A 22,052-nucleotide genomic window follows, 5' to 3' on the forward strand; every position below is an offset into this window, starting at 1 on the left:
CGGAGTGAAAGGAGGATCAGCGAGGAAGCACGTACTACTCTGAATGCTGTGAAGACTTGTGAAATGCCCGAATACGCCCTGTCTTGCTGAATTTACTGTCGAGACAACCCAAAGTGACTTCAAGTTTAACCTTTCCCGAATGTAGGCTTCCATCCCGCACTGCCACAGGTTATATATCTCAACTTCCTTCTCAGTGTCGCCTGAGTTGCAAGGGGTGGTTGTACTCGTAGTTGAATAGAGGGAGAAGAGGGGAAGAACCGAAAGAGCTACAGAAAGCAGACTAACGCACCAGCGAGTTTCCCTAGCCCTTCTTTTATTACTACTTTGCCAGATTCTTCCCTCTGTGGCTGTTCTCGGGTTGCTGGATAGAGTTGAGAGACGAAAGTTGATCGAGATCGAATTCTTCGGATCGGCAACTGTCCTACTGATCTCTTGTTGCTTGTGGTGATGGATCTAGAGAACTACTGGCCAATCTGGTAGCCGGAGAAAGTCGATAGTGGTGAGGTAGGAGGAGAAGAAGCTCCTCATCATCGAATCTCGCCGTTCGAGTTCTCTTTCCCTGAACGACTCCTTCGAGTTCGCATGTCGACATGACTACACCACTCGATACACCGACTAGATCACCCATCAAGCGTACCCCCGGTAAACCCCCAAGTGACTCGTCAGCACCGCCTTCACCAACCTCCTCTTCTCTTCCTCCCTCTCCGACAACTCCTAGACCGACAACTGAACCAGCAGAAGAGCCTTCAATCCCTCCATTACATCATGCCGCACAAGTAAACGACCTCTCCTTCCTAGATTCGTTCCCTTCGACATCTCCTCATTCTTCCAACTCCTCCTCCTCGACTCCCTCTCCCTCTCCCTCTGATCAATTCGATGTAAACCTCCGCGACTCTCAAGGAATCACGGCGCTCCATTGGGCCTCTATCAACGGTCACCTATTCTTCGTTAAACGACTTCTCTCGCTCGGAGCGATTGTCGACCAACGCGGAGGAGAACTCTCCGGTACCCCTTTGATGTGGGCCGCTCGAAACGGTCACCTCGGAATCGTTCATCTCCTCTTATCTCATTCTAGCGATCCGACTTTGGTCGATAGTCAATCGTTCAATTGTCTACATCTCGCAGTTCATTCGAGTTACCCCTTCTTGATCGCCTATCTACTGTTCACGATGCAACCGATCAGTGTCGATACACCGGATCAACAAGGTCATACATCGTTGGCTTGGGCATGTTATCAGGGGGATGCGATCTCGGTAGAATTGTTATTGAAAGCGGGAGCTTCTCCGACTAGACCTGATCACGCAGGGTTAACTCCGTTACATTGGGCAGTAACGAAGGGGAACTCGGCATGTATTAAGAGGATAGTGGAAGCTGGAGCGGAATTGGAAGCGAGGGATCAATTGGGCAAGACGGCGAGGGATATGGCGATAGAATTGAAGAATTTCGGGTCTTATAAGAGAGCATTGGCGGATTGTCAGAGGGACGAGTTTGGGAACAGAGAGGATAGACCATTGAGGGAAGGGAATACGAGATTAGTCATGTTTGTTGGGTTGATCTTATCGATGGGAACAATCGTTAAGAGTTTGGAATCATTCGAGAATGGATGGATAGGGTTGGGGTTAGTCATGGTCGAATGTTATGTGGTACATACGGTGGTGACGAAGGTGTTATTGGGAGTCAAGAACCCGAGTCAGTCGGATCGGATCACGAAGAGTAATTACTTGATGTCGATCATTTCGGCGAGTATGGTTTGGGTGGGTTGGGTATGGATGACTAGGAATCTATGTACGTATCATTCTCCTCCCAGATATCGGCTTGAGAGCTGATTCAGGTCTCGTTGATAGTCGACTCTCAAACTTCTTACGGTTTCTCAAGTTTCGTATTCGCAGTCGCCTTCACGACGTGCTGCGTTAGTTTCTGGAAATCAATCACTCTCGATCCTGGACACGTACCGTATTCTCCAAACGATATTCACCTGAAAGATGTGAGTCGTCCGACCACCTCTTCCTTTTACACGAACGAAAACTGATTGTCTCGCTCGACTCCCGCAACAACTCACAATCACACGCTATTCTCTGCTTCCTACCGGTCACTCTCAACTTGCGCTCGCCGCCACAGACCATCGAAGCTCTAGTAGAAGATGGAAAGTTTAACGGGATGAACTTCTGCTTGACTTGTCTCGTCAAGAGACCTCTGAGATCGAAACATAGTTACGCGACGGGTAGATGTGTTGGAAGGTTCGATCAGTGAGTCCCTCCTGTACCTCCTCCTGTACTGATGGCATTTCGTTCACGGAAGGAATGGATGAGCTGATCTTTTCTTTCTTGCTCGTGTGCTCAGTTATTGCCCTTGGGTTTGGAACGACGGTTAGCGCTCTTCTCTTCTCAGTCATCTCGTTCAGCTTTGACTGACGACAGTGAGTTCTCGATAGTCGGAGTCAACAATCACCGTCAATTCCTCTTGTTCGTTTCGTCTCTCGTCGTCGGTATTCTACTCTTTATTCGTCTACAGGTTGCCTGTCAGTCTCCTCACCTTTACCATCCTATCTCTCCTCGTGTCTTTTCACTGATGGACCTCTCTCGTCGACAGATTTCTCTCATCTCCCCTCACTGCCCTCCGATTCAACGACCACCTGTTCCCTCCTCCCCTCTCCGATCTGTACCGCTCTCCAACAAGATTCGTTCGCGTTGATTATCACGTTCTGGGCGAGTTTACAATTGACTTGGACGGTCATCTTGTTGGGAGTTCAGGTTTGGCAAGTTTGTAGACAGGTTACTACTTTGGAGGTTAGTAATCTCGGTCGATACGGTTACATGGGAGGGAAGGTGAGTCCTCTCGTCGGACTCCTCTCCGTGAAGGAAGCTGAGGTGCTGATGAAGAGACACGAAATGAATTTGACAGCCCGGAATCTCGGCACCTCATCAACAAGGCGCCGTCGCGAAATTCCAGGCTGCCCAAGCCGCTCAAGCTTCCGAACACCGTTTGAACGCGAGTGGGACCTCTGGAGATTCCGACTCACCATCCTCCGACCCATCCTCGTTGAGTCACGCTCCGACAAGAACTTCGACGAAACCTTCTGGCGCGTTTGGATTCTTATTGAAACTGTTGGGGTTGGATCGGTTCACGGCTTCACATAAAGCGCTACTTCACTCTCATTCTCATGCTCATTCCCACGAAGGAGGAGGAGGAGGTACCAGAGGAGGAGAGAACAATCCTTTCGATTTGGGAGTTCGAAAGAATTGTTTAGATTTCTGGACGAAAGGAGGTCAACTTGGAGTGGATTGGGTCGATCCAGATTTGGAGATTCCACCGGGAGGGTTCAGGAGCTGGAGTAGGAATCGGAGGCTGTTGAGTGGCTCGGAGGATGAGAATGGGAGGTCGAGAACGGGTCCTTATGAGAGGGTACGGTTGGAGGAGGTCTAGCCTCGTGTGATTAGATAATCTCTTACGTTTCCTGCCGCTTGACTCGAGTGATTGGCTTTGCGAAAGAAAGAGCAACCCGGCTCGAGTTGTCTGCGAAATCTTGCTGTGACTTTTTGACCTTCAACTTCTTCTCGACCTTACACCATGACGACTACAGAACCGACTCAAAAGATACATCCAGTACTTCTGCGCATGCTCCCCCCTTCCAATCGAGCTCAGCATATCTCGATCAGAGTGAGAACGGATTCCAAGATGAAACAATTGATCAACTTGGCTCTCTCTTCCCTACGCGTTAGTACACCCGCTCCATGGCCACCAACAATGTCAGAAGAGCTGACTTTGCACAACACTCGAATGTAGGATCAACCTGATATGCCGATCGTATTGCACTCTTTCCCTCTCCCTTCTTCGACTTCAACAGATGCTCCTTCTACCTCGACGACAACCCCTACAGTGACGAGTAATGCAGTAGATGCACTACCGAAACTGGTCTCAGTCGCAGAAGTCATCAAACGGGAATACGTTCGATTCTTGGTTGAAACCTCGTCTCCTCCGACCAGCACAAGTACGAAGGGCAAAGAGAAGGCAACGAACGAGGACGAGCCGAATCGAACGGCGCCAATCGGGACGAGCAAACGGGAAGGGTTGCATCAATATTCAATCTTGACTACTTTCGAATCGCTCGGATTCGAACCTCTTCCCAAGCAGAAGGACCCGAAAGTGATCGTTGCGGAAGAGCAAGCAGAGTTGGAGAGACAAGAATTGATTCAGATGGAATGGTTGACGGGGAAAGCTGGGAACAACAAGAGGTGAGCTCCTAGTCGATTGATGTTTCGTCGTCATGCGGGCTGAATGAGCTGACTTTGTGGTTGCGATTCGTGGCTAGACCGAAAGCGAAACATACACCTTGTATGGTCGTCGTGTTGAGTACTGCAACTATTGAGCGTATCGGGTCAGATTTCACGTGAGTTTCGTAACCTTGATCTCTTCGATTCTTTTACTGAGATTGGGCACTTTCGCATAGATATCAACCACCGACACGGTTTCCGAAGCAAGTAAAGTCGAATAACAAGCGACAAACTACGGAAGAGGGAATCGTCAGAGATGCAGAGGGAAAGGGTACAAAGAAGCGAAGAAGACGGAAAGGCGGCAAGAAAGCGGTTGTGGAAGAAGCAGTCGAAGGGAAAGAGAACAATCAAGTTCAAGAAGAAGGTCGGGAAGGAGTAGCAGAGATGGTTGTAGAAAGTACAGCCGGAGAAGGAGTGGGCGCAACAGGAGGAGGAGATTGAAACTTGTGCGATTTCTCCTGATTCGGGAATCTATCGAGAGGGTAACCGTAGACTCCTAATCGAGCACTCTCGGCCCACAGTGTGAGCTATTCGATCGGGAGCACAAGGTCGTAGGAAGCTGGTCTCACCGATCACGTCTGCTACGAGGGGTCGGAGCGCTCTTACTTTTCGTCCAAATCGTTCGCTCAGTCGAGCCAGCTTCGTATATGATAGCCTCAGCTGAGTTGTCACCTCTGCTCCATTCGTCTGTAAGCTAACAAAAGTCAGGTCATGGACAGAAGAGCAAGACTCACGCAGCAGACTCGCTGTGTGAACGTCTTTTCTCATCTGGTCAGCTGGTTCAGCCCTGCGATAGAGGGATAAGACCGTACCTCTCTCGCTCGCGAGCTTCTCCTTCCTCGACAGGAGTGCTCTGTATCTCTCCTTCTCCGCGACAGCAATACTCTTAACCCGACTTCTGAAGTTTTCGATATCCTGGCTCTCTTCGTTCACGTCAATGCGAGAGGCTGCTGAGCGCTATATTCTTAGGCGGCTTACCTCATCGCGAGGCCCTTCGCTGCCTATAATCTTGACGAACAGGAGGGCGAGTCGATCGACTGTCATTTCGATCTCCCGGATTTGCTCTTTCCCTGCACCAAGCAACGTGTGAGCTCTGACTGGCTCGGTGGAAGTTACTCGATAGATTTGACTCACTATTGTATCCTGTCGGGGGGGGGGGTTCAGCAAGAGCGAAATGACCACGAATTTCAGCTTTGACAGCCGATGAAAGCGACCCGGGCAGAAGCTCACCATATTTGTTGGCGAGGAGCTCCGACAGGTGCTTCGTCAAGTCAGTCTGTTCTTGTCGACGAAACGAGAGTGCAAGGGCGGATACACCTCTGGTCAAACTCGAGAAGGGAAAAGGTTTCGACGTCGCAGACTGTCGGGACACGGGTTGGAATCGACTGCGGGAGACGATCTGGGTAGCCATTGGCCCGAGTAGACTGTGCTGAGTGGAGTAGGGCGTTAAAGAGTGAAGAGAAGGGGAAAGAGCGGAAAAGCAAGCAGTAAGGGAGCAATCAGGGCGCCGGGCCTGAGGCGATTTCTCCCTTGCTTTCGTACACGAACCCTTCACGAACCGTTCGTTCGTTCGTTCCAATCGACCGTAAGGCGGAGATAGCGATCAGAACTCGCAGCAGAGCGAATTTTTGCCCAAGCGAAATTACCGCGAAACCATTTCAGCTCCGAACAAGTGGGCAACTCTAACGGCAATCCAGAGAGCATCGTTCTGCATTCCTTCGAGGACTACACACTGGACGATCAGCTAGCGAGACAGGCGGTCATGAGTCTGAATGAGCAACCGTTCGAGGTGAGTGAGTGGATTTTGCTCAAGCCTGAACTACGGACCGCGCGATGGTTAGGAACGTATTGGTGGATCGTCTGAAGCATCAGACGTGCTGGAAAGTCTTCTGGGTATACGGGGTCTCAACGACACTTTGACGTACAGAGAGCGAGCGGATCCGAGCTCAGCGAACCGCAACCTTTTCTCATCGAAGCTAAATGTGGGCTGCTGACAGTGTCTCGATGTCATGGAACCTACAGCAAGTAGTCTACTGCGAGCCCCCCTACAGCGAAAGCAGCCGCGAAGAATGCGAGAGTTGAACCTCCCGTTCCAGCTCCTAGATTCGCGAGTAAAGGACCTGGACAAATTCCCATGAGACCTGTATCGAATCAAGTCGTCAGCAAGCGGTCACGCATACGAGGAAAACAGCAAGACGAACCCCATCCAATCCCGAACAAGGCGCTACCCAACAGCAGCCTGCGGTCGACGTTTCCTCCACTCGGAACGTCGAATTTATCTCGCTTTCGGGGAGTCGTTCGGTTCTTGATGTGTCGATGCCACATGTAGATGTTCGGTAGTAATCCTCCGAGAGCGACGAAAGCGAGAGAAGGGTCCCACGGAGGAAGAGGATAGGAGGAAGTTGGGAAAGGCGTTGGGATCGGGACGTAGAAGAAGGATAGGACTCTTGAAGGTCTCAGCATACCGGTGAGAGCGAGACCGAGGGAGAAGAGGAAGGAGAGGGAGAATGATTGAGCGAGATTGGCGAGTTTTTGGGAGAGGAGGCGATGAATGAGTACTGAAGATACGATAGGAATGGCGAAGAGTGCCGCGATCGAGGGAGTGATATTCGCCAAGTCGAGTCGACCTGTTGTCGATGGGGATACGACAGGGAGAGGATAGGAGAAGAGGCGCGCCGTCAAGAACGCCACCGGGAAGAATGTCATAGTCGCCGTAATGGATCGTTTCGAAAATCGAGCCATTCCTATAAGCATGTGTCCACTCGTACATCCACGTGCGAGCTAACGATGAGAACAGACTAGGTCAGTTAACAGTCGCGGAAAGCTGCGAAAGAGTGAAATGCTCACTTTGGTTCCAAGTCCGACACATAGACCCGAGATCAGAGGTCTCACAACCCCTGCTACCATAGGATCGAATATAGATTGACCGACAACGAGCTCCAAAGGCGCCTGTAACTGTCTGAGGGCGTATCCTCCCGCGATCAAGCCGGACAAAGAAGCGATCTTCCAACCATTCTCTCCAGCATTCGATCCCTTTCCTTTCGAACTCGAGGCGGATCCGGACAGTGTTGAAACGAGACTCTCCGTGGTCGAATGTGCAACTCCACTGCAGCCTAGGACGCGACCCTGGTCGAGTAACAAGGTCGAGGTTGCGCAAGACAGGAGGAGGCCGCCAACAACTACTTCCTGCATCTTTCGCCGAGGGGTTTCTTCGTCTTTATCGAAGGGTGGAGTAGCGTAGGTTGTAGTGTTGAGGGAGAGGTAAAGAGCCGTCCCGTTCGACGCGAGTCACCGAGACTCCGTTCAAAAAATCGGCAATAGACAAATTTGTCGAGAAAACGATGTCGGTTCTGCCGGTCTATTGCCTGCTTCGGAGGCAGTGTTCGTTCAACATCTTTCTGAGATATTCGATGATGGAACAGACTCACCGTTAAGTCCATGCTCACACTCCTCTCCCGTCACGTGCACCTTCCCATTGGTCGCCGCGACTTCCGTACGGACTGCTGGATGATGACCGCCCGCTTCAAAGTAAAATGAATGTCGATCGAGGCACTTGCGGAGGGCATTCGTGAGGGAGCTTCAGATAACGAAACAAAGAGCTTCGATTCGGAAACCGCGTGCTCTCCTCGAGCTCTCCTCGAATTCCTTTCTGAATCCTCGCCTTCAACTCGAACATGACCCAGCTTCCCGCCTACGATTCGACGACACCCGCTCACGCTTCGCCCGATCGACTTTCGAATGATTTCGCTGCCGAGCTCTTCGAGGCCACGTCCTACAACGCCGGCTCCTTCTTACCTCGTGCATGGTCTCAGAATGGAATCCGTGAGCTCTCATCCCATCGCCCTGCTGCCTGCTGTCCTCTACAACGCTGATCGCTCGTTACCCCACTTGACAGATCAAATCTCTTTGTCGAGCTCGCAGAAATCCCTTACAGCCCTCAAGAAGCGTTCATTCAAAGAAATGATCACTCTCGATTCGGACGATAACGTTATCGCGAGCTCTGGGCTGGTCCCGACGTCGGAAGAAGTGAAATTCTCGCTACTCTCTCCCGACGGCTCTCGGTTAGCTGTCTTCAGGGTTATTGCGGGCAAGGACGGCAGCAAGGAAACGAAACGGGTCATCGAGTTCTATAACGGGAAAGGAGACCGGAAAGTGGATGAGATTGAGGTCACGAAGGAGGCCGGAGAATTTTATTTCGATTGTGAGTTTCGATTGCCTCCTCTCTTGAGCGTATCAGGCCTTGACCATGCTCGCAATCGTTTTACAGCGACATTCGGTCCTCCGACTTGGCATCCCGATAACCAACACATTGTCTTCACCGCCGAAGCTCCCTCGCCGAAAAAGAACGACGACGACGAGGTCAACGCTCGACCCAGTGCCGACAAGTTCCGCTACACTCCCGACTACGGCGAGACTTTCACCGGCAAGAAGGAGCCTACTCTCTACCTTGTCGCACTTTCGACGTCTCCCCTCCATTCCTCGTCACTCGAAAATAACACTTCTGCGACCAAGCGCTCTCGCCCTTCGATCCACCGATTGACTTTTCCCGAGACTGGAGGAGAGTCGGTCAACTTTGGTCAACCCGCCTTCGTGCCCTCTTCCTCGAACGAACTCAAACTTCTCGCGGCCGGTTACTCTTCTCTCGGCGATCAACGCAAACTCGGAATCGTCTATTGCGCGAATAGACCCGCCCGGATCTACGAACTCGTTCTCGGTCACACTCAGGATCAGAACGACAAGCCTACGTTCCGAGCGATCAAGGTCACTGCGCTCAGTCCCGAAGACCGATCTGCCCGTTCTCCTCGAGTTCACGTTCCCTCTTCCAACTCCTCGACAACGGCCCCGATATCGGCAGTGTATCTGAGTAATCGATTGGGAGGCGTTCACTCTTCCTGCGCATCACTTCATCTCCTCACTTTCGACTCTTCCGTCCCCGGTAGCTCTTGGCAGACCAGCGACCTCGTCTCGACAGTTTACAAACCAAAATCAGTCGACGACTTCCCGGGAATCTACGTCGATCAGCTTCCTCAACAACCATTCTTATCCCTCGACTCTGGACTTCAGGTCGCCTTCTCGTCGATTTGGAGGTCTAGACGAGTTCCCCTCGTCGTCAGTCTCGCCGATGGAGCTATCGAACCTCTCGCACCTTGGCCGAAAGCAGACGAATCGAACAAAGATTTACCTTACCTCGGAAGTGAGCGAGAATTGGACTCGTTCGAGGTGTTTGGAACAGACGGAGAGGGAAGGGTTCTCGCAACGAGGAGCAGTATGACGACGGTCCCAGAAGTCGTTGTTGTCAACCTTGGGAAGTCGCGTCGGGGTCGGGAGAGATACAAATGGAAGGTTTTGCGGAAGACAGAATTGTCGGAAGCTCGTGAGTCTTTCGTTCGTATGTTGTTCAGTTCCACGTTGATCTGACGTTTTACTGTCTACCAGTCGAGTCTGCCCTCTCCAAACTTTCCTCGACTGTTCTCCCTTTGCCCAATTTCCTGGGCTCCGAAATCATCTACGTTTCTCCTACCTCTATCGACACATCCTCGACCTCCTCAAATCCCCTCTCGTTAACCGCACACGGTGGACCAAACTCGACGTCGACGACTCAATGGAGCGTTTCGACCGTCGCGATGCTGCTCGCAGGGTTCAACGTCGCGTTCTCTAATTACCCAGGATCGCTCGGATTCGGACAAGATTTCGTCGATGCGCTCGCCCCTCAACTCGGCAAACTCGACATCGACGCTACTCGAGCGACGAAACTTCACCTCGAAAAGCTTTCACTATCGACGCCCGGTCGAGCGAAGAACGTGTATACCGGAGGATCGCATGGAGGATTCATCGGCAGCTGGTTGACGGCAAGATATCCGGGAGAATTTGGCGCGTGTGTGATGCGAAATCCCGTCACCGATCTGGTCAGCCTCGCGAGCTCCAGCGATATTCCTGACTGGTACGCTCGCTTCCGTCTCACCCTTCTGCTCCTTGTTGGAGGAGGTTGCAAACCGTGCGAGGTGATTGTGTTCTTGAACCTTTTGCCTCAGCTGTGTTGTTTTCCTCTTACTCCTTCTCGGACAATCACTGATCTCTACTTTGGGTGTCGATCCGTAGGACGTACACCGAGGCGGCGCTCGAGTATTCGCTCACTTCTCCTCCCTCCTTCCTCGCGCCTCAAGTTTTCGAAAAACTGCACGACACATCGCCTTTGTACAGATCAGGTCAAGTCACGACTCCGACATTGTTGCTCGTGGGGAAGAGTGATCGTCGAGTACCTCCAGATCAAGCGAGGCAATGGTTCCACGCTCTCAAGAAGAATAAAGGGGAAGATGGGAAACCTCTCGAAGTTACCCTCTTGGCGTTCGAGAATGAAGGTCACCCAATCACGAACGAAGTAGAAAACGAATGGGTTGCGTTCGAAGAAGGAATGAAGTTTCTATCTCGACATGTAGACTTCTAGATTCGTATGTTAAGGGAAAGGATTCGTTTACAAAGGTGCGAAGAGCTTAACGAGGTACGAGCTACGAGAGAATTAAATTTGCGAATGCGAATGCGGATGGAGAAGAGCTATTGCGAGAGGAGACAGAAAAGAGAGAAAGAAGTGAAAGAGCGTTATTAGCGCTTGGGCGGAGGGCGTTTGTTCGGGACAAAGAGAGAAGGGGGAGGTTTTTTGCGTGGGATAGGAGCGACAGCTGGAGCGACTTTGCCTGCGGGCAGTCGAGAGGGTCCAGGTCTTGGTACCGTCGATGAAGTAGATTGTTCGTCGAGTTTCGGCTTCTTCGCGGGAGTCGAAAGCTCCATGGCATCACTGATTCGTTTCTTAGCTCCACTAGCTTGAGATTGGATTTGAGGAGGAGGAAGAGCAGCCGAAGAAGGAGCAGAGGTCGAAGAAGCGGAAAGTAGAGGGTCTGCCGCGTTGGATCCGTAAGCCGGAGACATTTCGATTGCTTTCGCTTTCGATTTGACGACAGGAATCGCACGAGCGATCGTTGGAGGAGCAGAGAAGCCAGCGCGGAAAGTGTTGAGGTCGACCTGTTCGAAGGCGGGAAGATTAGCTCGAGCTCGTCAAAGTCGGGAGAGCCGTTCTCGTGCGAAAGTGATACTCACATTGCGGAAAAGCCCTCGACTTTCAGCGTCTCCAACGAGGTTCGACCAGTACTGATTCGAGCGGAGCTTGTTCGAGTCTCCGAGGATCCAGATCGATGAGCGTGCTCGAGTCAACGCGACGTTCATACGACTGTCGAATCTCGGGGGTCAGCTCGATATCGAAGAGCGGAATCCAAAGGAGTAGAACCCACCGAGTATCAGCAAGGAAACCGACTCCCTTGTCGGCGGAACCTCCTCGAACACACGAGAGAATGATAATATCCTTCTCTTGTCCTTGGAACCCCTATTACACGGAAGAGCGAGAGTGTAATCAGCTTCCGTTCCCTGCGAACGAATTTGGGGAGAGAACGGTTGACTCACGTCGACAGTGTTGAACGAGATTCGAGAAAGGATTTCTTCTCCGTAACGCTGACGGAAAGTTTTCTTTAGTTCGCCAACCTGACCTTTGTAGGGAGTGACGATCCCGATTCGATAAGCAAAGTCGACGGTAGGATACTCCTTCGCGAGTCGATCGTAGATGGCGAGCGCAGTCTGGGCTTCTTGGGGATTCGTCCAGGAGTGATGTCGACCTGCCGACTCCATTCCGCTGACGTGGTAGAAGGCGTAAGGAGGGAAGAGTGGGTTGTTGTGCCAAGTCTGAAGCGTCTTCTCATCCATGTTGGGACCGTCTGTGAGTCGCGATTGGTAGAAGGCCGTCGAGGGAAAAGCGGAAATGTTGGGATGCATTCGATATTGGATGCTGTTGATGAAGGAGAGAGGTCAGTGATTGAGCAACTGAACCGTATCATCTGAAACTGTGATCTCACCTCAGAAGATGAACAGCTTGAGGTCCTCGCTGCATCACTCGAACGAAGAGAGACCGATCGTATCCTCCCCGAGCAGCGACGCTCGAGATAACTGTCGGTGGCAATTGAAGAGGATCTACAGCGAACATCGATTCACGGTTGAGTATGAGTATGCGACAGCGGAGAAGAAGACTCGTGATAGCTCACCTCCGACGAGAATGCATTTCGTGCACCCGTATTTGAGAGGGATAAGTGAGGAAAGTTCGATCGACTGAGCGGCTTCATCGATGATGACTGTCTCGAAGTCGAAAGGGAGTTGCGACATGTAGTCGTGACCAGCTCCGGAGAGCGTCGAGCAGATGACGTCGGCTTCGGAGAGAATTTTGATTCGCATCTTGCGCTGTTCAGCGTCCATCGCTCGTCTCGATTGTTGAGCCTTGTCTTTTTCGCTGTCGAGTCGTTGCGATAGCTCGAAGATTTGTGCCTTGATCTTCTTCAACTCGAGGTTGAGTTCCCCTCGTCGATGGTCGTTGTTGAGGACCAAATCCATCTCCATCTGTTTCTCGTCTCGTTGAAGTCGGAGACCTTCGATTTCGTGACGCATCGACTGCATTTTCGTTTGCGAGTCGGTACCGTTCACTGCCGTCTTGACGCCACTCGTCGCTCGTTCGACGAGTTCGTCGATGAAGATTTCCTTGACCGAGATATCGACCGAGGAATCGGCTCCGATACGAACGACTTTCGGGACGTAGAGTTGTCCGTCTGTGGTCCTCACACCTTCCTTGAGCCGCTTTGCTACTTCGTCCACGGCGGCGTTACTCGGCGCACAAAGTAAGACCTTCGGAACCGGAGGAACGTCTGCAGGATTCGTAGGTTTTCCGACCGCGAGGGGAACTGCAACTCGAGGTCGCGATTCGATGAAGGCCCCGACGAGACCAACGATCGTGCTCGTCTTTCCGGTACCGGGAGGTCTGAGAGTGACGAGCGAACGGTCAGCGATTCCGTGGTTTCCAATCTTCGCATAGAGCAGGAAACAAACTAACCCTTGAATCAACGAGAACCCGTCCGTGCGTAGAGAACCTTGAATAGCTCGGGCTTGTGGTTCGTTCACCTTGCAGGCGTTCATCGTTGATTGAATGAGACGAGAATCGAGGTCGAGGGTAGGAGGAGAACGGGGATTGAGGATTTCCGGACAAAGATCGAGCCATTCGAGTGCTTGGAGCGCAGCGTACTCTCGGTGAACGGTACTAAGACTGGCGACGAGGCATACAAATCAAGGTGAATACTTAACCGAGCGCGACAAGGTGAAAGGCTGAACGTACTTGGCTAGTTTGAGCAATTCCCATCGAGTCCTCGCACCTAATCCCGATCCCGCATCGTGAACGTCTTTACCGAGATGGCAACGAAGAGTGAGTTCGAAAAAGTCTCGTTTTCTCGAAACTGCTTGAATCTTGGCGAAGATTTGACGTTGACCTTGTCGAAGCCAAACGAGGTCAGAGTCGCCGAAGTAGATTCGATCCCTCATCTGACCGTGTTCGATCGTGCAAAAGACGTCGACAAAATCGTCGACGGATTGGCGTCCAGCGATAACGGTGAAGAGAGCTTGTCCTTCTTGAGTCGCTTCGATCTTGGCTTGACGAACTTGTTCCCAGCACTCTGTCAAGAGGAGAGGTTCGAAAGCGGCAAAGTAGTCTTGAGCGTTTCGGAACGATCCAGGAAGTTTCGATCGATGATTGACATCCGGAGGTTCGTCGGCGTCGCACGCAGGGTCCCATTGAAGAATTTGACGATGAAGCCGCGAGAGATCTTGAGCGGCGCGAAGTCGAGCAGCTCGTGCAGCTTGTTGATCTTCTTTTCGAATCCCAGGTCGACCAATCGCTTGTGCACGAGCGCCTTGCCTTCCCGAACCGCTGGAGACTTCGTCGAGCATCTTGATTGTTCGACGTTCGGTCTTCTTGATCGCGGGTTTCTGATCTTTGGCGAGGAGAGCGAGACCGGTTAACTTCTTTCCCGCTCGTTTCTCATCTTCGTCCTCAGAAGATTCCGATTCGGATGAGTCGCTTTCGGGTTTCTTCGAGAGCGAGTAAGTCGTCCAGGGAACTCCTTTTGGTCGAACGGGAGCAGCGGGTTTCGGTTTCGGTTTCGATTTCGTTGCGGAGCTCGAGGGCGGAGGACGACCAGGGAGAGAAGGGAAGGGAAGTTTGGATTGAATCGGACCCGAAGTGACATTGACTGAAGACTTGACGCGTACTGATTTCGCAGTAGAAGAGGATGAAGGTCGTTGCTTGTCGTCGTCGGAATCAATTTCGATCGTGCCGAGTTTCACCTTGTCCTTTCCTCGCTGGATTCTCGCTTCTCCTTTGACCGTGTTCGCTTCGAGCGCTTCCCTCAACTCGAGTAGTTGATCGTCTCTGAGGATTGTCGACCGTTTCTCAGCGCTCGTCGCACTGTTCTTGACCGTCAACTTCTTTAACCTCGCGACTATCGATTCCCGCAACTCCAATCCCGACCTGGTGAAACGACCGAGCATTCTCCGAACGAGGTTGAAGGCGTTAAGGAGTAGATCTTGGTCGTTGAGTCGGAGCCAGGCGAGTAGTTCTTCGAGTGGGTTGGCGAGGGAGAGGATCATCGAGGCGGCGTTCTTCGACTCTTTCGATGTGACTGCGAGGGATTTTGCTGGTGAATCGGTTGTGACTGAACTCCTGTCGAGAGGTTTTCCCGAAATGATCGTTTCGAAAACTCGGATCTGATCGAGCATGTCGACTCCAAAGAGAATCGCATCCCTCATCCATTCCGTCATCTCCTCGTTCTCGAAGAAGAGAGCCCAATCTGGGGTCTTCCTGAACAGTAGAGCGAGAGCGTCTCCCATCAACTCCCACAACTTGAGTAATTTCCCCTGCAATTTGAAGTCCTTTCCTCGGGCAACGTATTCGGGATTTCGAAGTAAACCGTCGGTCGTATCGCAGAAGACGTCGATGACATCGCTGAGACACCGTACGAGTCGTTTCGCCATTCCACACGCCTCGGGGAGATTTCGAGCGCAGGTCCGGAAAGATTGAATCGCCAACGCGAGACCTTGGAGAGTACCGTCGGGGAATCGAGCGGCGAGGTGGTAGAAGACGTCTCGACGAGTCGGAACGTCGAAGGCTTGTTTGACGAGACCTTGAGCCGTGTTGTGAACCGATGCGACCGGAGAGAAGAGGAGAACGATCGTTGACGAGACTGCGCCAGGTTGCGAGAGGAAGTCGAGAAGTTGGTCGACTCGTTCATCGGCGAACGACATGAGGAGTGTGACGAAGGGGTCTCGAGCCGTTGCGAGAGCGTCGTTGATCGCCTTCATCTGAGTTCGAACGAGATCTTTGACCGCCCAAGTTCGACTCGTGAGTTTCTCGTACGGGAGGATCGGCACGAGAGCTTGAAGCAGGATGTTGACCGCTCGAGCGTCGTCGTCCTTGATCGTTTCGTAGACTCGATTCCAGATCGCCTTCGAGTAAGTGATCGGTTTCGGAGCGACGAGCTTTGGTGGTTCTGCTTCTGCCTTGGCTTGAGGATCGCCCGCTGCCACTTTCTGTAATCTCCGCTTCTCCTTCTTCTCCCGCTCGTGATGCTCCTGACTGAACAGCGATAACGAGATGATTCCCTTCGAGATGACCACGCTGTCCTTCTTCAGTAACCCAGCGAGGAACAACTTTGCCGCACTCGAGGCTTGACTCCATTCGGGTCCGGCGAAAGAAGTCGAAAAGGCGAGTTGAGAGAGGAAGCTCGCATGAAGGTCGAGGACTTTCGTAGCCGACGTAGCGTGAGGGTATCGAGGCGTCGAGGGAATGATTTCAATGTCGTTCGAGATAAGGGATGAGGAAGATGAGGAAGAAGCGGTCGAAATGAAGACATCGGAGAGAATTGCGAGAGCAGTTTGAATGGCTCGAGTACGAGAAGAGGGGTCGAAGCGTAGTTGTTGTAGGGAATCGAGGAATGTAGAAGCGATGAGGGCGAGGGCGTCCGTGAAGAGGGAAGGGGAATGAGCGACGGACAGAAGGTAAGAAGGGATCCAGTCGAGCCACGGCGTGTCGAGAGGGTTTGACGAAGGAGCGGAAAGGAGAGGGTCCTCCATGAGTGTTGTTTGGTAGACAGGGTTCCCGAGGATGTTGTGGAGAACGGTTTCCGGGTACGAGTCGTCGTCGCTCGGCCAGAAGTGAGATCCCAGTTTGTCGAGTAAAATCTTGAGACAGATACACACTTGGGCGAGATAGTCGGATTCGGCATCTTGGGAATCGTTCAGGTGACCGGCGACTTGCTTGACGACGTCGAGTCGAGCGGCGGTCGAAGGTGTCCTGTTGAGGAGGTTCTCCCGAATCGCTTCCTTCGAAAGGACCCTCAAACAGGCCGCCATCCCTTGCCAGAATTCCTTCTTTCCTTCTGTATAATACAGATGAATGCCGGTCCTTGCCCCTACGTCCCCGCGATCTCGACTCGCCAACACTCCGAGATGCGATTCCATCACTTTGTTGATCCCGTTCGCCAGATACTCCTCTGATGACAGCTCTTCAGTGCTTTGATCGAGTTGAGTTTGAGCAAAGTCCCGGAGGAGTTGTGTCTGGTGAAGGCGGAAAGCGAGGAGACCAGGAGAGGCCTGAGGAGGAAGACGGAGAGGAGTAGAAAGGGGTAGACCGGATGTGAACATGGCGACGATGTTATCGTCCTCGTAGAAGAGTGGATTTGTAAGAACGTTTTGAACCGAGGTTAGGGGAAGTGAAGCGAGGGAAGATTGGTTCGAGGGATAGTACTGCGAAGCTGATTCGGAAGTCGGAACGTCGAACCCAGCTTGAACGAACGTCGATAAGAGAGTGTTCCTTTCGATATTCTCGACTCCGTTGTGAAAGTTCTGAACAGATTTGTCTGGTTTGTAGAGGCGAAGATATCTGCGACGAGTATTCAAAATCGTGAATTCAGCGTTTGCTCGCAAGCCTGACGGTGAAGCTAGTTATTCTCACCGATCCACACATTGTCGTTTCGCCCTCTGATATGATCCGACACAGGCTGGACAGCTCGACATCAACCTAAAGACCGATCAAGAAACGAGAATTTCAGTTATTTAGACTCAAGATCGTCTGACAAGCTGCGCGTTTGAACCGCTTCGTTGTAGAGAACCGTAACGGGTTAAGGACTCACATTTCGAAGTAATCTCTCCATTCCGCGACTTCGTCCTTCCTCTTGAAGCCGAGCAAGCGAATCAGAAAAGTTGCTGGTTCCCAACACTCTTGCGCTCCTCCTTGACCGCAGTACCAATGAACGAGCTGATGATCTCTGCCTTGAGCTGATTCTTTCCCCTTTAGAGACGGAATGACGGCGTTGGAAGGAGCGGATCGGGTCGAGAGCAGGAAACCGAGGGCTGACTCTGTTGTTTCTTGTACGAGCTCGTCTGAAACTCTTGATGGATCTCTGACTGCTTCCAGTTGGCGGATTAGCGAGGGAGGAGGGACGTAAGCGGCATTCGTGATTCCTGATCTTCTCGAGGATGATGACGACGGAGGAGGGGCGAACGCCATTACGGCGACGCGTAGAGGAATTGTACAGCTGTCCTGATCCGAGAGGCGGAGATGTAACGAGCGGAAAGTGAAGATCGAACGGAAGAAGTTGAACTTCTGAATCGAAGTCACTCAATAATTTTCAGAAGAGTATCGGAGAGTCCAAGGCATAATCAATCGTACTGAGAAAGGTGAAGCAACAACAAAATCCATAACTACGGTTCTAGGCGTTTCGCAGATTCCCACGCCCACAAAAGCTGACACTTCAAACCCAAAATGTCATCCTTCCAAACTTTGTCTTCCTTCGTCTGTTGTCGGAATTCGTCCGTGACCTTCCAGCATCGTCCGACGTTCTCGATCGATACGAAATCAGAAGCGACCTTGATACAAGCGCTCAAGTTGCAGACTTGGTGTGCGCAGCTGCGATGTAACGAGAAGTAAATTTTAGCGATTTGCCAACGACAGGCGGGATCCGAGGGGCATCGAGGGACGACGAGAGAGCGAGAAAACAGGCTTACCCAGCTGGCACGAAAACCACTTGACCCGGTTTCTGATGGATCCTCCAAGACTTGACTCCCTTCTTCTCCCACAACTCCTTACGAAGTTGTTGATCGAGGTAGAAGCGTTGAGTATGGATGGGACTGCGATGCGGAGATGGATGAGCGTTGTAGGTCAAGCTTGGAACCGGGGCGTGAGCGAAGAGTGGTAAGCTTACTCGTCTTGATCCATTCGAGCATTCTCGACGTTTCCGTTGTACTCTCGTTCGGCGATCAGTTCGTACAAGAATTCGCGAATCTGGTCATAGAGATAGTCAGGACCCCGACCGGCAAGAGGTGGACGAAAGAGTGCGATCAATACTGACCTTGTCGGCGTCTTCTGCTCGATACAAGTCCCAAACTGCAATTCCGGGGGTTTGCTCGGGTCCTGTCGAAGACCAGAGCAAGACGTTGACAGCTGTAGGGTGAGAGAAGACGGATTAGATCTCGTTTGAGTGCGAAAGCCGTAGACGAGAGTGTGAAAACTCACCATCAGCAGCGTCCTGTGAATCGGAAGACACAACAACGACGAGTCAGTTTGAGTTTGGAAAGATGCACACTCGAGAGATGACGAATTGTGCAATACGAACCACTATTGAGTACGAAAGCGTCAGCTCGTCGATCCTCTGTGCGAGAGACTCAGAAGGTGTAAAACTCACTGTGAAGTTTCGTGCTCCCTTGACCTCCGGGCGTGTCATCGCTGACCTCGCTGAAGTACCCTTTCGGACCGAGGTCGGGAGGATTCGCGTTGTGGGGAGTATGCGTACTGATGTTGAGAACTCCGTCTCGACGAGTGACGTCTCCCATCGGAAGCATTTGATTGAACTGGGAAGCGCTCGAAGTCAGCCTCGTCTCAATGCGATCTTGTCGACGAGAGAGGAAACTCACATCTTGCCATAATCGAGGGAAGACTTTCTTGAAGTCAGTTGAAGGAGGCCAATCCTGTTTGCAGAATTTTCTTTCGAGGTCAGATCAAGCTCTCAAAGGGAGGGGAGTACGAACGACTCACCTTGATCTTCTCGCTCTGTGAGAATCCTCCGGTGTGACCAAACCTCTCGAAGAACTTTCCGACAGTTTCCGTGTGATCCTGAACTCCGGGTAAGTTGCTACCAATCGTCACTTCTTCTGAACCAAAGTTGTTGATGAAGAACTCGGGGGACCAATCGACCGACGAAACCTGCGAGAGATCAATCTCGACGACCATCGCTTCTCCTCGCGACCAAACGGATCGAAAAAAGTCGAGAGTCGAGAAACCTTCGGGAAGAGTGGGAAGAGGAGGGGGAAGAGACAGAGCACCCTCGAGAGGATCGTCATTGGACTCGAAAGATGATCGAGAGACTGTAGGTGATTGATCGAGGTAGTCGGCTGAAGTTGGTGGAACGAGATTTGAAGGGAGGACGAGATAAGGATGCGAATGTTCTTTCTCGTTTGGTTGTTGGAAGAACTGCTCGAGCCATCCTTGAGGGAATTCCTTCGGCGCCTCGACGGGGTGATTCGTACTCCAAGCCTTCATTTCTTCGACCGTCGCCTCGAGCTTGTCCGCGTCGATCCGTGTCAACGGAACGAAATCCGAAGAAGCGTGCTTGAACTTGGCGTAGCATCTGACGAGTCCCTTCTTGGTAGCTTGTGAGACGTCCGCGAGGTTGTTGAGCGATCCTCCTCCTCCTCCTCCTCCGCGAAGTTCCTCTTCCATCGCCTTGATCGTCGAATGACAATCAATGCAGATTTCGGCTCCACACTGATCGCAGATCCAACTACCGCAGAGCATGACATGGAGACACGTGTCACAGTTGTTGATGATACTGACTTCGCGGGAGACTCGTCGACAGGTTGATTGCGATGCGTGTTCGAGTTCTTTCTCGAGAGTCGGTCCGAGTTTGTCGGCGGCGATAGATTTGAGGAGCTTCGCTTCGGCTCGAGTGAAGGGAGAGTTGAAGTCTCCGTCTTGAGGGAAGTTTGCGAGTTCGTCGGGGGTGGAGCGGAAATAAGTGCCTCGAATGTCGAAACTTCCGTTCGGAAGCTTGCGATAGGCTCGAACGTTCTGGAAGGTACACGTGAACCCCTTCTTGCGATGTCGACATTGCCGACAGGCGCGAGCTCGCACAGCCGCGAGAAGTGAATCGGCAGTGAGGCTGCCAGGATTTTTCGACTTTTCGAGCTTGGTCAATGGGTACGAACACTGGAAGTCTTGCCAGACCCAACCGGGAGCTGAAAATACGAGGGACGACGTTAGCTCCGACGGTACTATATGAGGAAGGAATACGAGGAGACGCTTCGACTTACGAAGTTCGAGCCCGTTCTGTTGAGGAAAGCTGAATTCCGCTGGAGACACTCCACCTAGACTCACATCTTCCATAGTTTGTGACAGTCGTTCGCTTTCTTTCCTCTCGTCTTGTCGAGTCGTTGCATCGCTGTCGAAGGGAGAATCTCGGGCAAGTTCTGGTTCAGCTGCAGGTTCTGTTCCGAGGCTCGACAGTCAGTTCCGGATCGACTCTGAACGAGAAAGAATGAAAAACTCGCCTCGTTCCGGAACTTCTGGCTGCGAGTCGATCGCAAGTTTCCTCCTTTTCGAATCTCTCGTGTTCTCCCTTTCAGCCTCGTCTTCGTCTATCCGTTCAGCCTCCTCTCTTCGATCAGCCTCTGATGTCCGGTTCGCCGTCGAAGTAAAGGCTGGCGAGTGCTCGTGAGGGACCGTCGAAGCCGCGCTCGTCGAATTCGAATTCGATACTTGCTGTCGTCGATTTATCGGTTCCTGTATCGACTCGCTGAAGTTTGAGCTCCTCTTGCCTCTCGTAGCGAGTACGATATTATCTTCGTCTTCGTCCTCCTCCTCATCTTCGTCCTGGTCGGGGTGTGAGTTTTCGATTCCGATTCCGTTCCGAATTCTCTCTTTTCCCTTTCCGTTTACTCCATAATCTCCCTTCCGTTCACGTACTGTCGATCCAGCACGACTCAAGTAAGATTCCCTCCCTCTCTTGCCGCTTCCAATCGAATTAATCGTCCCCTGCTCGATTCGACTCCGAGCTAGTTGATGTCGATTTCGATTCGACGAACTGTCACCGAAGACGGAAGACGATCGAGAAAGATGAGGTGACGACTCGAGGGAAGCGTGGCGGTGTAGAGAGGGGAACGAGGCCGATTCGAGAGCGGGAGGTGGGGGGGAAGATCGAGGTCGTTTCTGAGGCGGCGAGGAACCTCCAGCTTCGAGCACGAGAGAAGGGAATGGGACGCTTGGGGTTGCGCGAGTCGATGTGTTGCGGGAGGACGAAGCTGCGTTCGAAGGTCCAGGCGCTGAGGGAAACGAAGGGAGAGAAGAAGGAGGTACGGAAGAAGGAAGCCGGGCTGGGAAAGGACCGGGAGCGGCGGTGAAGTCGGGAGGAGGTGTAGGTGCAGCGTGTAGAGAGGACAGGGACAGGTCATCGTTCGCGGATCCGGAGATAGAGGTCGGGAAAGGGAAAGGACTGTGAGACGAAGGGAGAGAGAACGGTGCCGGTTCAGCATGGTTCTCTACCATAACTGGGCCATCTGACTCTGTTCCCATGCCTCCTCCTCCTCCTGTTGTGGCTCCGGCTGTGTGAATGCTGTTTTGAAGATGAGAAAGTGTTGGCGAACCGAGAACCATTGACTTCGCTAGGTCGTTGCTCTTGCCGCTGTGTCGTTGTACGATAGCCCTACTCAGACCTCCTGATGGCCCTGCTCTGTGTTCTCCAACCTCTAGCTTGATCTGGAAGAGTTGAGATGGCGGTTCTTGCGCTCCTTCTCCGCCTCGATTGACCGCATCTTCCAGCTCCATGTCGGAAGGCTACTGTCGAGTACTGAGCAATTCGATTGTCGTATGGTGTA

General features: G+C 52.1%; 6 protein-coding genes across 6 annotated transcripts; 3 read left to right on the forward strand and 3 right to left on the reverse strand.

Annotated features, from left to right (window-relative positions):
* Positions 1-590: 590 nt before the first annotated feature.
* On the forward strand, positions 591-3,423 carry JCM6883_006122 (ankyrin repeat domain-containing DHHC palmitoyltransferase family protein; the record flags this gene model as incomplete). Its single annotated transcript, XM_076632663.1, has 7 exons — positions 591-1,785; positions 1,845-1,984; positions 2,119-2,246; positions 2,341-2,366; positions 2,432-2,518; positions 2,590-2,825; positions 2,902-3,423. The coding sequence occupies 7 exons, from the start codon at positions 591-593 to the stop codon at positions 3,421-3,423; spliced, it is 2,334 nt and encodes a 777-aa protein (XP_076487290.1).
* Positions 3,424-3,615: 192 nt separating this feature from the next.
* JCM6883_006123 (uncharacterized protein) lies at positions 3,616-4,712 on the forward strand (the record flags this gene model as incomplete). Its single annotated transcript, XM_076632664.1, has 4 exons — positions 3,616-3,714; positions 3,784-4,232; positions 4,310-4,387; positions 4,448-4,712. The coding sequence occupies 4 exons, from the start codon at positions 3,616-3,618 to the stop codon at positions 4,710-4,712; spliced, it is 891 nt and encodes a 296-aa protein (XP_076487291.1).
* A 1,575-nt stretch (positions 4,713-6,287) lies between these two features.
* JCM6883_006124 (YeeE/YedE family protein) lies at positions 6,288-7,463 on the reverse strand (the record flags this gene model as incomplete). The annotated part of the gene is made up of 3 exons (XM_076632665.1): positions 6,288-6,412; positions 6,473-7,052; positions 7,119-7,463. 3 exons carry the CDS (start codon positions 7,461-7,463, stop codon positions 6,288-6,290), a joined length of 1,050 nt encoding a protein of 349 aa, XP_076487292.1.
* A 482-nt stretch (positions 7,464-7,945) lies between these two features.
* Positions 7,946-10,716, forward strand: JCM6883_006125 (uncharacterized protein; the record flags this gene model as incomplete). The annotated part of the gene is made up of 5 exons (XM_076632666.1): positions 7,946-8,093; positions 8,167-8,472; positions 8,539-9,645; positions 9,708-10,212; positions 10,371-10,716. 5 exons carry the CDS (start codon positions 7,946-7,948, stop codon positions 10,714-10,716), a joined length of 2,412 nt encoding a protein of 803 aa, XP_076487293.1.
* A 155-nt stretch (positions 10,717-10,871) lies between these two features.
* On the reverse strand, positions 10,872-17,694 carry SEN1 (DNA/RNA helicase SEN1; the record flags this gene model as incomplete). The annotated part of the gene is made up of 10 exons (XM_076632667.1): positions 10,872-11,288; positions 11,364-11,493; positions 11,555-11,646; positions 11,724-12,102; positions 12,170-12,284; positions 12,356-13,119; positions 13,192-13,401; positions 13,471-17,067; positions 17,140-17,205; positions 17,318-17,694. 10 exons carry the CDS (start codon positions 17,692-17,694, stop codon positions 10,872-10,874), a joined length of 6,147 nt encoding a protein of 2,048 aa, XP_076487294.1.
* Positions 17,695-17,888: 194 nt separating this feature from the next.
* JCM6883_006127 (uncharacterized protein) lies at positions 17,889-22,002 on the reverse strand (the record flags this gene model as incomplete). Its single annotated transcript, XM_076632668.1, has 11 exons — positions 17,889-18,093; positions 18,192-18,314; positions 18,389-18,468; positions 18,536-18,627; positions 18,700-18,712; positions 18,770-18,801; positions 18,869-19,034; positions 19,098-19,151; positions 19,219-20,341; positions 20,557-20,666; positions 20,743-22,002. The coding sequence occupies 11 exons, from the start codon at positions 22,000-22,002 to the stop codon at positions 17,889-17,891; spliced, it is 3,258 nt and encodes a 1,085-aa protein (XP_076487295.1).
* Positions 22,003-22,052: the final 50 nt, after the last annotated feature.

Source organism: Sporobolomyces salmoneus, assembly GCF_050403485.1.
Source record: "Sporobolomyces salmoneus JCM6883 DNA, S_salmoneus_JCM6883_v1_ctg29, whole genome shotgun sequence".
Taxonomy (NCBI): Eukaryota; Fungi; Basidiomycota; class Microbotryomycetes; order Sporidiobolales; family Sporidiobolaceae; genus Sporobolomyces; species Sporobolomyces salmoneus.